Consider the following 15640-nt stretch of genomic DNA (forward strand, 5'->3'; position numbering starts at 1 on the left):
TCCGAACTTTGACAAATGGGACTCAACTTTAATTTAATGTCTAGCCATTATGTATTCATGTGAATTATTGTTTTGTAATTTTGTAGTTCAGGAATATGGTCATCATGATTTTGGCCACTGTAATTTTGTATTAGTAATCGGAGCGCTCCTACCGTAATAATTTTTCGTATTTTTATTTCAATTGGCCAACGAGTTAAGTGTAAGTTAAGTTAAATAAATATTTGTTTATTTAGTTTAAGACCTTAGCACTGTGAGAGAAATAGGCAATACAGAATGAAAAATGTGAAATATTGGTTTTAATTTCTAATTGCCTGATATTTAATTAGAGACCTTGCAACTTACTATTAGAAAATAATCAACCGAAATCTGTGGCTAATTTAAGTACCTAAGGCTTAGTGTCGTAAACCTAATAGTTCTTGCGTGCATGGTAGTGGTCTCGATTGAGCATACCTGAGGGCAGGAAACTGTTCCTTGTTGGAGACCTGCGACTATCACACCCCATCAACAAGGTGGCGCCCTTATTACCGAGCAAACCGTAACCATCTGGGTATCCGTCAATCTTAGTAGTCCTCTGTCACTGCGCAAGAACTTGGTTGTCCTGGCGCTCTACCAATACTCACGCCCTTCTCCACTGAGCGAGGCCGACAATATTGCTAACCCGCGAGGAGGGGTGGCAAACAATTCGCTAAGTTATTGTATTCTACTTGAATCATTAGATCCTTATCTAGTAAATTTACCAAAATATATAATTGTATAATATTATTAATTTATTTGAAAATCAACAAATTATCAAAAATTTACTTGAATTATTACAAAACTTTTGTTTACGTACAGATAAAAAGTAGGAAACTTAGCTATGGTAGGAAGAGTTGATTCATTTTGAATGTTGAATTTAGCTCCAGTTCTCCTCCCTTTGATTGCAGAGTCTGGTATCTGACGCTGTCTCAGACTTGACTCCTGGAATCTAGAATCATGATAGTTAGAAGACATCCAAAGAAAGCAGGCGACGAATGTGAAGTGTAGTTAAACTCAATATTCAAATTGAATAAAACCCTCCTATAACAGCTAGGTTATGTGTAGAAAACTCGGTTGCTCCACATGCTTAAAGATCGTGTGAGAAATTTTGTAGTGCGCTCAATTTGTGCACTTGATGAGAGAATGAGATTGCCAATTCACATATTTATAGGTGTCGCTGATGTCAAAACGATTGTAACGATTCGTTTTGAGCTTCTTCGTACCCAACTTTCTTTGGATCTCTTTCAGACGAACATGACTCCCAGATTCCAGGAATTAGGTCTGAGGACAGCGTCGGATACCAGACGCTGGAATAAAAAGAAGGTGAACTGGAGCTAAACTCAATATTCAAATTGTATTTACCTATAAAAATATATGTTATCACAAATTTTAGTCAGTATTAACCCATGATAAATTCCAATATGGTGGTTATTAGCATTTGGAAAAATTTTCATCAGGTATTTCAAAAGATTTAGCAATTTTCCTAAAAATTATCGTGAAATTAACACAAAGTGTATTCCTATTCCTTTTTTTTTTTTTTTTTTTTTTTTTTTTGAAAACCAGGTTTCAACATGACATTATAGAATTATGGAACTCAACCGTTATAAGTAAACATATTTGCGGACATAATTTTAGATTAATTATAATCAAATCAAGTCAACGATTTACAAAGGAATTGGCATGGTTATAACACACTTCTTTGTATGTAAATGTTTGAACGTATTACAAATTTAACAATCCAAAATTGAGATTTATTGTCCCATAAGTTACGTTATGCGAGTTAAACATTTACATTAATAATGCATCTTTTGTATTACATCTCGAGATAAAGGTTTTATGTGAAATGTATCTTTCTTTCAACTTAGCCTGAAGGCATTTTTCAGTTCAATTTTAGGGTTTTAATAATATATATTTTTATAATATAGCATCGTTATAATAAATTAAATATAAATAGTTATATTACATTCAAATGCAAGTATTCAAATTAGTACCTCTTTCACATGAAATAAATATACCAATTAATAGACTAATACAGTAAAAAAGTAGCGGATAATTTAAAAAAATCGATGATAGTGTAGTTTTTAACAACCTCAACTTCTATCTATCGAACATAAAATTATGTGGTTTAAAATAATTATGGGAACCAAATTCAAATATATTTTAAAACATTATTTCTACTTTTATTATATTTTTAATGTAGTATAAAAAATAATGTATATGACGTTAAGAGTGACCTTAATTAAAATAAAAACATATTTGAACTTATTTTTGTTGTTCGAATTATTCTCTAACGTGACCATTTAGTTTAATGAATATGCGGCAATTCCAAATATTTTAGCACAAACATGTAGTTGATCGTGTTGTTGACAGTGTATGTCCTATCGTCAAATGAACTAGATTTCTGATAAACGTTATCAATACAAAACCTTTCATATTGTATGCCGTACTTGGGTTGTTTGAAGGCCGAAACTTAATTATGCAGAACTATTGTTCGTAATAGTTTAGTTGTTGATAGACAGCATTCTGGAGTTTCTGAAGGTAAAGTGCAGAAGCAGTTTTGTTACTAGAAGATAATGAACTTTGAAAAGGTAAAAATTCGTAATAATATGAAACTATTTAGAAATAGTACACAGAGAACATAGACCATTTTCCGATTGTATTCACACTCTCTTTTCACCGAGTTTGATAATTAATAAATTCCAATTTTAAAAATCTAAAAAGCATTATAGAACACTTTTTTGCCTATGTCCATAAATAACGGAGTTTTGATTTTTTTAAATTTAAACGGTCACCATAATACAACGAAATGGCGTACCAGATTGACCAATGAACGTATCTGAGATAATTCAAGTTGTGTACCAGTTTCAGCTTGTTTGAGCTTTTTGGGGGGCGTTTGTATATAATATTTTTATATTCAAGACTAAAACATTTTAAAATAGTTAATTTAACTAATTAGTATCAACTAACAAGATAAATTTTGAATTAATTTCTTTTAAATATTGTTGCAGGTCCAGGAAACTTAGCCTTTAGAATTTTGAAACCGCTGAACTTCTGTAATATTTATGAAGTAATATCTATCTAGAATACGCGTGCTGTGCTCAACTTCAAGATGTTGGTCCCCATCAGCAGAGAACTCGTCTGTATTCTGAGCTTGAGCTTGTCTTTCATGTTCTTATTTTCTTCTGATCTGACTCTGCTAAATATGGAGGTTTGTAGAATACTCATATAAACAATAGATTTTATAATTTCTCAAAAGACTACAGTTATGAAAGAAATTATCAATCATTACAATCTAGGATTAAAACGTTTAGATATCCGAGTTTGAAAGTTAACCACAAACTAACAAGTAGAGCTATAATTAAGGGAATTACTTTTAATTTATTTAGTTTATTTCTGAGTTCATAAATATTTAAAGCACATATGACAAGCAATAGCTACCAGTTTTTTTCCTATAGTGACGAAAAGAGGTACCGGTTTTGGCAATTTTCAGCTAAAACTTGAAAATGCATAACTTGTAAACTTTTTGATCCAATTTAGATAAAATTGTTTTACAAGGTACATACCGCGTTTGAGTATATAGTTTTAGAAATATGAAAACGTCTTATTAAATTTATTTTAATGTTTTTATTCTTGACCGAGTGGTTAAAATCATTCTGGATTATTCATACTGCTCTTAAATAGCATTACATAAAGTCATTAGCTTGGGCTATTAAAGTCAGTTTTGGACCGATGTTTTCCGGCAGACGCCTTCCAGTCTTGATCAGATTTCTACCAGGTCCATGTTTCCATTGATTTTATTATTTACCTTGGTGTTAACTCACCAGTTTCAATAATACATACCGTATATTCGTATATTGTCTGCACATAATCTGGTCAAAACACCAATATTGTTAAGTGAATTTATAATGTGCTATCCACAACCAGACTGTATAAGAGAAGAAAGACACTACTACCCTGGATACAGGATCTTTCCGTGAGCAGATTTAACCGGTCCATGTTACCATGTTCCTAAATGCCAGTATTTTGAAAAAGCTTCTTAGATGTCTAAAAAGAGATGCACCAGAAGAGCCCCTCCCATATATGTATACATGGTATATATATTGTAGAGATGTTCACGAAAGGGTGTAAAATATTCTGTGGCTAATAGTAATCATAATTTAAAACAAAAAATGTCAACAAAACATAGGTTGAGAAATGTCTTGTTTAGCCGTTTGCCACCATTTTGCATTATGAAAAAAAATCTATGTGATGACTCTTAATACAATGATGTTTGAAACTTGGTTTAAGGCTTTTCTTGGTCCAAAAGAGAATGCATTCATTTTGGGGGTTAAAGAATAAAGGGTAGTCCGTGCGTCAGTCTTGTCGTATGTTCGGTAATTCTTTGATTACGTATCGCTTATTTAATTTATATATGCAAAACTGATATAAACAATGATATATATTTGTTGTGGTTATATAACGGGAGCGGTATTCATAATTGCTATTATTCAGAAAATCCAATGCTTGGAATACCAATGGCCCCGATTGTTTTTATCTGCTTGTTGTATTAATTATGTGCTGTAAATTGCAGAAAACTATCGTGTCCAGCATCTCTGATGACAATCCCGACTTCGAATTAGAAGGCTACACTGTCATCGGAGTGTGTTACTCACTCCTTGCAGCAAGTCTGTTCTTTGGCCCGTATCTTAATATAGCAATAGGACCTAAATTAACAATGATCATCTCTGCTGTTGGATTCATGTAAGTGAGTTTAATGTTAAACTTATGTTCTAAACGTGTAAGAGTCAAGTATCTGAACCCTCTGTTCTCGGAGGACTAGACACTGTCTAGTTCATCATTGTGAACTGTGGATCGACGCCATTAGTTCTTTCAGTTTCAAAGTAGGCGGGATACGATATCACTACCCCTGTGCTAGTATCATTATTTAGGGGAAACCATTCATTAGTTGTCATTATAATAATTACAACACACTGGTTCCTCCTCAGCACGAACCTATCGGTGAATGTGAATATATAAGACAATTATATAGATTATTTCTAATGATATGATTTTAAGCAACTCTGGTCAAACCATGGTTGTATCTATTGTAGATTTTTTATTTCTTTGATTTCAGGGTTGGGATTTTTCCATATGTTATGGAGAATGAGTGGATGATATACGGGGGAGCTGTTATAGGAGGGGTAGCCGCTGGGTGTTTATGGCCAGCCCAGGGACAGTACATGATAGAAAATTCCTCACCACAAACTACAGCCCGAAACGTTGGCATTTTCTGGACAATATTTAGGACTTCGTAAGTATCAAACTAATAACAGTTAATACATTTACATTTTTTATGGAATACAAACGGCGGAGAGTTTTAACATATATAGTATTTTATTGTTATAATTTGTAACGAACTGTATTTATGCCTACATGTAATCCGTCAATAATTTGAAAATAACTAATGAAGAAAAATTAACAACGACCTAACTACCTCATTTTATACGTATGATAGCAAATACGAGATGCGACAATAAAGTAATGAGACTGATGTTTGTAAACTATAACGTTTTGTTATCGTTATAGTTCAGTTTAGTGTTGTCTCCTTCAAAGTAGTTCCATCCAGATTGCACATACGTTTTCCAGCGCTTCTGCCATTGATGGTAACATTTCTGGAACTCACTGTAATATCCTCCAAGACCCTCGTCACAGCTTTTTGGATATCTTGTGTTATTTGAAAATGGTGTCAATCGAAAGCCGTTTTGGCTCTTGAAAATTTAAAAAAAGTTGCACAGAGCGATATCTGGTGAATAAGGTGGCCTGTGGTAGTCCTGAAATTTGTTTTGAGGTTAAAAATTGCTGTACTGACAGACCAGTATGGGATAGAGCATTATCGTGATACAGAAACCAATTATCAGGCAATGTTGGCATGGACACGGAAGAACTATTTTATTAAGTCTTTCTAAAATTTCTTTGTAGTAATATTGGTCAACTGTTTGTCCAGGAGGTACCCACTCTTTATGAAACAAAGAGGCACACAACATGCATTTCATTTTTTACTTTGACATGCGAGCTTTTTTTGCTCTGGGTGATCCCTCTGAACACCATTGCAAACTTTTGGCGTTTTTTCTCTGAATCGTACTGAAAAACCCAACTTTCATCACTAGTGAAAACACGACTCAACAATTCTGGGTTCATTTCCGTTTGCTCTAACAGATAAGTTGCCACATTCCTTAATGTTTCTCGCTGTTGTGGTGTAATATTTTGGGAGACTATTTTTCACAAATATTTCTCATACGAACACCTTCAGTTATTACTATACGAACTGTTTATCGATTGATGTCCAGTTCTTTTGCAAATATTTTCATGGATAATCTTCGATCAGATCTTACGAGTTCACGCACCCTGGCCAAGTTGATATCCGTACGTGAGGTTGATGGTCGTCCACTGTGATCTTCATCTTCAATATTCGTTCTGCCTTCACTAAAAATTGTATGCCAACGATAAAAACCACTACTCTTGATATAATCTCCTCTCCAAAAGCCTTCTGAACCAATTCAACGCAAAAAATGGCATATCATTCCGCAATATTATGCTGTTCCATTTCCGTCACGAGAGACACAAACATGTGTTAACTTATTACAGCACAACTCAAAACTGAGCAGTTGCATAGATGTCCCGATTGGACTATAAGAAGCTTTTAGATCAACGTTAAAGATACTGTGCCAATGCAAGCTGCGGGGTTACCACATCTTGCAAATACAATCAGTCTCATTACTTTATTGTCGCACCTCGTACTTACATGAAGTAAGTAGCAGTTTGGTTTAAACTGCAACCATTTAAACAATATTTCCCATCCTGACCGGTTTTCCATTTTCATCCGTCTTTGGATTAGAGGAGCCCTGACCTATGTATTACAGAACACAAAAATAAAATTGTACTAAATATTAGGAAAAATGTATTACAATCTTCATGTTCTATTCTGAAGCAGCTCTCAACACACTATTAGTGTTTGTATGTACCAAATCTCCGCTGATAAATATTATTCATAAACTACTAACGAAACCTATTGCATTACAGGAATCTGTGGGGTAACCTGTTTGTCTATTACATATTCTACGGAAAGCAGCATATTGACCAGTTCACAAGAAGAACAGTGCTATACTTATTGGCGGGAATAAACATACTGGCAATAGTATCACTCATGACTCTTCCCAAGTCTTCCAGTGAAAGTAAAACAGAGAGCTACAGTCCTTCAAAAACAGTAAAAAAGTGTTTTGCCATCCTTAAGTCACGGAAGATGCATTGGCTAATGTTCACATTCATCTATACAGGTCTGTTAAACTTAAAACTGTAACTATCAAATGTAGCTACTTGAATTCGAGAAAAGTATTTCATCTTGAAGACGTAGTTTGGATAAGAAATGTAAAATTAACAAAACATCCTTACGGAAACAGTTTTATTACAGAAATAATTTAACAATTGAATTTATTTAATCGACAATCCAACAAATAATCATGTTTTTGTCACTCACACAGTCATGAGAAAAGTTATGGTTAAACTTAAATGTATAAGCAGCCCATACCACCATGTACAAAGTATTTGAAGCAATCATTGAATCACGTCTCAGTGCAAAATAACGAAAACAGGAATATAACATTATCATCGTAGCGAGAGGAGAATGTAATGTTTGACTTTATGCCGTTAAATTTAATAAATAATAAAACGTAACTTATTAGCTAGTACGCACCTACATCATAGTGAAGCATATGTTAATAAGTCAAAAAGTTTGAACTAACAATGAAACAGTAAATTATAGGAATGACTAAGAGCGAACCACTATCATGCCGCCGCAGTTTAAATAAGAGTTTCTAGTGATACTTTGTGTATGTCATATTATAATAAATTACAAGATGTGTAGAAGCGAACCACCACCATGCCGCCGCAGCTTAAATAAGAGTTTCCAGTTATCTGTGTGTATGTCATATTATATCATAAATTACAGGGATGACTATAAGCAAACCACCACCATGCCGCCGCAGCTTAAATAAGAGTTTCCAGTGATCTTTGTGTAGGTCATACTATATTATTAAGTACAGGGATGAGTAGGAGCGAACCACTACCAATTCCGCCGCAGCTTAAATAAGGGTTTACAGTGATCTTTGTTTAGGTCATACTATATTATTAATTACATGAAGAGTAGGAGCGAACCACTACCATTCTGCCGCAGCTTAAATAAAAGATTCCAGTGACCTTTGTGTAGGCCATGTTATATTATAAATTACAGGGATGAGTAGGAGCGAACCACTATCATGCCATTGCAGCTTAAATAAAGGTTTACAGTGATCTTTGTTTAGGTCATACTATATTATTAATTACATGAAGAGTAGGAGCGAACCACTACCTTGCCGCCACAGCTTAAATAAGGGTTTCCGGTGATCTTTTTTAGGTCATACTACGAGTATAATATAAGTTACTGAGATGAGTAGGAGCGAACCACTACCATGCCATTGCAGCTTAAATAGGGATTTCCAGTGATCTTTGTGTAGGTCATATTATATATTAAATTACAGAGATGAGTAGGAGTGAACCACTACCATGCCGCCGCAGATTAAATAGGAATTTCCAGTGATCTTTGTGTAGGTCATATTATATATTAAATTACAGAGATGAGTAGGAGTGAACCACTACCATGCCGCCGCAGATTAAATAGGGATTTCCGGTGATCTTTGTGTAGGTCATATTATATGTTAAATTACAGAGATGAGTAGGAGTGAACCACTACCATGCCGCCGCAGATTAAATAGGGATTTCCAGTGATCTTTGTGTAGGTCATATTATATATTAAATTACAGAGATGAGTAGGAGCGAAACACTACCATGCCGCCGCAGATTAAATAGGGATTTCCAGTGATCTTTGTGTAGGTCATATTATACATTAAATTACAGAGATGAGTAGGAGTGAACCACTACCATGCCACTGCAGCTTAAATAAGGGTTTTCAGTGATCTTTGCGTAGGTCATATTATACAGTATGGTAAAAAAGTCCCGAAACGGTTTAATATATTTTTTACCAATATATATAAAGTAATGAGACTTGGTATATCAATAATAGCCATAAATTTCTAGTTTTTTAAGGTATTAAAAATTTTGTATCCCTTATGGGGACGGCCCACGAGGAGTCAGACAAAATTCTTAAATAGCAGCATAGGTCGAGTTTTATATCAAATTAAAGGTCTTAGTTAGTAGAACACATTGCCGCAAACCGGACCTCAAAAGGTTCACTCTAACTGAAATGGCGGCGATTTAAAGTTATTCGTCATTTATCCAAATAAGTCATTCTCTTACATTAAGATAACATTAAATTAATAATTAGAATTGAAAATGTAGTACTTACAATTATAGAAAGTGTTCAAAATGTTGTCCAAGTTTCTCTTGGCAATAGCCCAATCTGTGGTAGAAGCCTTCAATAACTTTTTTAATCATCTCAGGAGGTATTTGATGAGTTTTCCTCTGTTATGCGGTGAATTAGTTCATTCTGTGTTGGCAGGCTTAGTTAAAAAACCCTTTGTTTTAAATAACCCCATAAAAAGAAATCAAGAGGATTTATATCAGGTGATCTAGGTGGCCACTCTATTGCTCCCCTACGTCCTATCCAACGATTGCGAAACTCTCTATCAAGCAGCGCTCGTACTTGTAAAGCATAATGAGGTGGTGCACCATCCTGTTGAAACCATACTGTGTTATAACTTCGACCCAACACAGCACGTAAAGCCGGTATAATGGTTTCTCTCAACATCAATTCATATGTCACCCCATTCAAATTTCCATTGATTATGAAAGGTCCCAACAATATGATTGCCAACAATCCCAGCCCACACGTTAACTTTTCCAGGTTTCTGGGTATGGCTTTCCCTCATCCAGTGAGGATTGTCGTCGCTCCAATAACGACAGTTATGCCTACTTACATTCGCCATGAAGTGTAAAGGTCTGAAAATACAACTTTTGCTAAGAAATTTCGATCTTGTACATATCTATTCATCATTGTCTCACAAAATTCCACTCTTCTGTCAAAATCGTCTTCCGAAAGCTCCTGGACCAATCTGACCTTATACGGATAATAGTGGTTTTGTTTTAAAACGTTTAACACTGAAACATGGCTTATTCCGTGATTAGTTGCTGCAGTTCTTGTTGATGTGTGTGGTTCTTCGATGAAACTTTGTAATACTTCTATGGATGTATTTTCGTCAGTAGCAGATAAAGGTCTACCACTTCTTGGGACGGTCTTTAACATTGCCGGTATCTAGAAATCGTTGGACTGTTCTACAGACGGTAGACTTTGATATTGGTGGCCGGTCCGGAAATGTGTCATTAAATAAATGCACAACTTCGTCATATGATCGTACACCGTCACCATACCCCCTCATCATAAGCAGGTTTATTCTCTCAGTCTCAGTCAGAGACATCCCTATCACAAGATTCACAACTAGTCACTGTTAACAATTAAAATAAACCCAATCTACACTTTACAAATCTTAACTTAAGATCGACTTTGTAACAGCTCATGAGGAAAATTAAGTTTCCTGTCTAAACGCATTCTTACCCTCAGAATGATAAGATACACAGTTAATGACCCTGCAGTTGGACTTTCAACAGGAATGTCAAAAAGAACTTTCACTGAATAGAAAGGATGTAAACACTAATGAGTTTTCAAGACCAATATACTATCCCGGAAATCCCATTGTTGCAATGAATGTTGCCAACACAGAAGAACTAATTCATCGCATCACAGATAAATGACGAATAACTTTAAAACGCCGCCATTTCAGTTAGAGTGAACCTTTTGAGGTCCGGTTTTGCGGCAATGTGTTCTACTAACTAAGACCTTTAATTTGATATAAACTCGACCTATGCTGCTATTTAAGAATTTTGTCTGACTCCCTCGTGGGCCGTCCCCCATAAGAGATACAAAATTTTTAATACCTTAAAAAAACTAGAAATTTATGGCTATTATTGATATACCAAGTCTCATTACTTTATATATATTGGTAAAAAATATATTAAACCGTTCCGGGACTTTTTTACCATACTGTATACTGGTTTACATAGATAAGTAGATTAGCTACAGTAGTTTAACCAGTAATTTTAGTAGCTAGTTTAAATCTTTACTTGTCTCGTGTATTGCGTGTGACACCGTTTGAAACGTGCTTTTTTTTAAAGAATATACATTTATGTTCATTATATAATTAGCTAAAAAAAATAAAGGAATCATCCGAATATAATTATAATGTTCTTTTAAAGGTTTTTTTATTGGCCAGCCTGAGGAGGACTTTGATTTATACTGCAGCTCTCTGAAATATTTGTTTACATAATTATGCTTCTATTGACGTTCTTTTCTGATTCTGAGTAAATAACTATATACTCTCGTTTGCAGGTTTGCAAGAAGCATTTGGAGATGGAATATATAGTCCGAGTATTGTGATTCACTTTGGCATTTGGAATTACGGCAAGGAGTTGGTAGCACTAAGTGGTATCTTAATGAGTATCGGCAGTCTAATTGGTAAGTATTGAAATTAGTAATTGATAATTAATATATCTGGCCTTTAATTATTATCTATTTAATCGAAATATTTTAAATTATATGTAAAAAATAGATTAGTTTTGGAAAAGGTAAGAGAAGTAAAAAAAATAATACAGTTTTTCGGCTGCTTATTCCGACAGGAAATTAGTGCTCAATATCATCGACATATTAATGTTTATGAAAGTACAATACGACATTATTGATTTTTGAGATATCAACAACTTTTAATTAACTTTTAACAATCGGATAACGTTGGTGTAACTTTCCAAAAGTTTAAAATAAAAAAATACTTTTATTTGTAAACCACCATTTTACTTATTCAAGACGAACTATTCACTACAGATCACTCAAACATTATGGCTGCTCAAGGCCAATTCTTGAATCTTCTTCCGTATGGGCCAACAGGGCCAGGTAAGTTTGCTGTCAATAGTAATCTCTACGTATTTCAATTATATTATAAGTTCAGCTACTGAAAGTCCAAAGACCCGTGCACATCTTTGTTTTTTAGATTAGTTTGCGTTTCGTTAGAGGTTCACATAGGTTCATCCTGATGGTAGTTTTGTGTATTATATATGACAGTATCTTTGGCATATACATGAATTTTATTCTTAGAGCAGTTTTGACTGTGATTGGAATAAACAACACTGGACAAAGAACTAATCCTTGTGTAACTCCTCTATTCGCAGATAGTCAAACTCCTGTGGTATTTATGTTTTGTCTGTATAGATTGTGTTCTTTCTTGCGTATGCACATTCTACTAGGGTTCAACTCAGTTAGTTTGAAATAAATTTCTTTGTATTGTAATCTTCATACTCAATATTTAGTTTCTCAAGAGTTTGGTTTAAGCAATTAATTTTTTGAATTTCTGGAATAGGCCACTAGTGGAATTTGATTCCTCAGTAAGGGTAACATTTTACTCTTGCTTATTCAAAGCAGGGAAAGCTAACAATCTGTGATTTATGGTAAAAACCTGTAACAGCTTTAATCTGTGATTAAAGTTGAGCAAATGATCCGAGCTACTCGGTATAAAGGTCAGATAAAGAGTGTGTTAGTTCATGAGGTGAAGTTAGTGCTCGGAAGCCTTCTCTGACAATTAACCTGGGCCATCGGCTTGAAGATGATTTCTGCATCACCAACTGTGGTCGGCCAGGCGGACCGCTTGCACGGGCAGGATCGTTCAGCGATCACCTTCCAACCATGCTCGTCGTTACTTCTATCGTCGATAACCATTACACTACGCCATTGGCAAACTGTAATTATAGAAAGTTGAATAGAATAAACAAAAAAAGTACTTATTCAAAAGAAGCAACTGTACGTTGTGGGGTTAAACCGATCAATCGCATGGATTAGTCTCTTAATTCAGTATAAATAATATAAACATCCAGTGAAAGTAAGAAAAATTATTTAATTATTATGTTTATCCATTTTAGGTGGAGTGTGCCCCATTGTGTTCTCCACATGGATTAGAAGACACAGGTATGCTCGGAGATCAATAGTTCTGATCGGTTGTACTGGACAGCTGTTGGCTTATCTTATCACATTCATCAACCTACCAGACACTGCGGGTGTTTGGCGACACTGACCAACTGAGTCTCATAACTCCGAGGTAACATTACTTTTTCTCATATCTAATAGCAAAGTAATATACATTTTCCATAGCATTTGATATTAACATCATAGTTGTCTTACTGTATTGGTTTTCTGTAACCACAGTATAAGAATGTCATATTTGCTGGTGAAAAATTGGTAAAATGTTCAGAATCAAATATATTATATCTTATATTATTTATATATTTTATATCGAGAATTCTCCAATTACTACCCAAACCATCCGTGAAAACTATACCACTGGCCAGTTGACGTATTGTGAGGAAAGCAATGTCGGATTAAGGAATATTTTTAGATTTAGATGGAGAGAAGATGTACCTGGTAACTCATAGGGCATTTGTCGTTTCAGAATGAACACCCTTCTCTCTTCTGCTGGGACATGAAAGCGGATGTTAAATTATTTACCCATCTTTTGTTTGAAGGTTATTTTTGACGATGCAGGGATTGTGAAGGAAACAGGATTTTCCCGGACATTTGCTATCGTTCAGTGAAATAAGAAATCAGTAACAATACGTTTCGAGATCTGCAATCTGATCTCTTCTTCAGGTAAATAACTAACCTAATACATAATTACAAAGTAGGTTAAAATAAACAAAATCATACCAAAGCGTTGTGGCACGTCTGTCAGGAATCACAACCACCATGTTGTTTGTCAACTTCACTAACCATTACACTTACACTTACACTGACTTAGGCGTACCACAACGCTTTGGTATGATTTGTTTATTTTAACCTAGTTTTGTAATTATGTATTAGGTTATTTATTACCTGAAGAAGAGATCAGATTGCAGATCTCGAAACGTAGTGTTACTGATTTCATTGAACATTTCACTGAAACGATGCAAATGTCCAGAGAAAATCCTGTTTCCTTACATAATTTTTCCCATACTGTTGTAGTGCATAAGTTTCTCTTGCTTGCCCTCATAAAATTGTCATGTGACCAGCCTATAGGAGGCAGCTTTTTTTTTTCCCAGACTTACCTTTTTGAAGAATCAACGGTTGGCCTTTAAGGTCTGCTACTACTCTGAGTCCTGGCGCCTCCAGCCTCCTCCAACCTGATCTCATTTGCAGTCGATAGAAGGACTATCCAATAGTGTATATAACACTCTAGAAAAGGCGGTTACCAAGAGACAACAAGAATTAACGTGTTAAGAATAAAAGATGTAAGAGGTACAGATCCAATTTTTATTGCACATTTTAATTTTTAGGAGCGTTTTTAATGTTGTTGCGATTGTATTGAATAACAATGTTTAAGTATAATCGTGCCTGTTTCCTTAATAAGACGATTCAGTATGGTAATATCGCTTTCTCATATGGAAATCAATGCCACTGGGTTCCAAAATCGCAGATGGTTCCGCTTGTTCGCTCTCGAAACGGAGGTTGAAAGCCACCTTTAGACCCGTCATTGAACTGGCCAACTATCCCTATTTAGACTACCATTTACCGTTACTCGTATTACACATATTTGCGAGCCAATGCCGAATGCTTTAGGGTTCTTGAATTTGGGTGGAAGTGAATGTGTAGCGTCCAAAGACGGCAACACCGGGTCTCCATGTAAATAGTGGTGAGATGCGCCTGTGAGTCTCTCAACCGGAAACGTCTGTTCATTGCGATGGATGCGATCTAGCAATTCTATTTTGGTAGATGTTTAATTTTCAACTTAAATTATAAAAGTAATATTATAAGTAAAATGATTTGGTAGTTGTTGGTATTATTAATGATTAATAAAATAGGGTATTTTCAAATATAACATTATATAATATTTGGCTGCTGCCTTTGGAAATAAATAAATAAATATATCTAGTAATGTGCTGTGAAGGCAACAATGGATGTTTTATTTTTTTAAATTTATCACGCGAAATGATATTTTCTTCTTAAACACTTAAACAACCGCCGGACAGGTGTCCTTGGAAGGGATTTCCTAGTGGCGCCCCTTCGGCGCCACAGTGCGCACGTCTTAGTGGAGAGCACTGCTATATGGGAGTTTTTGCCTGCTAAAGATCCCGTGATTATCCCTTCCTATAGCATTATCTCTATTGTATATCTCTTTCATTATTTAGCATTCAATCATTTACTTTTTATTAATTGAATTGGAAGTTTTTTTATCAAGTGTGTTTTAATAAGATAACGATCTTGGTAAGGGTCTTCGATATACATTTCTCCTAATTTGTTGTTATTGGGGGCAGAGTTTTTTGTGTTTTTGATGTACAATATATGTTTTCAACTTTGACTATATTCTGTTTGCCGCCTTGTTTTTGAAATGTATAATTGGATGCATTCATCACAACTGAAGAAAGAGAGCAGAAACTAGTTGACGTAAATGTCCATCATTATTTTAATTGCAGAAATCTTGCAAACTGCTGCAAATGTCCAGTAATTAACTGCCGTATGATGTAAGATGAGATGCATACGTTGTATTCGTAAAATATAATTAAAACATTAGTGTCATTCAAAATA

The 15640-nt window shown here is 34.8% G+C and overlaps 1 protein-coding gene across 1 annotated transcript; it reads left to right on the forward strand.

Moving 5' to 3' along the window:
• Window positions 1-1269: 1269 nt before the first annotated feature.
• LOC124374525 lies at window positions 1270-11554 on the forward strand (the record flags this gene model as incomplete). Its single annotated transcript, XM_046832725.1, has 4 exons — window positions 1270-1338; window positions 4586-4755; window positions 7075-7328; window positions 11429-11554. Coding segments are annotated over exons 1-4 (619 nt in total), but the record flags the coding sequence as incomplete, so codon positions are not given.
• Between the last annotated feature and the right edge of the window lie 4086 nt (window positions 11555-15640).

Source organism: Homalodisca vitripennis, unplaced genomic scaffold, assembly GCF_021130785.1.
Source record: "Homalodisca vitripennis isolate AUS2020 unplaced genomic scaffold, UT_GWSS_2.1 ScUCBcl_8906;HRSCAF=17213, whole genome shotgun sequence".
NCBI classification, from domain to species: Eukaryota; Metazoa; Arthropoda; class Insecta; order Hemiptera; family Cicadellidae; genus Homalodisca; species Homalodisca vitripennis.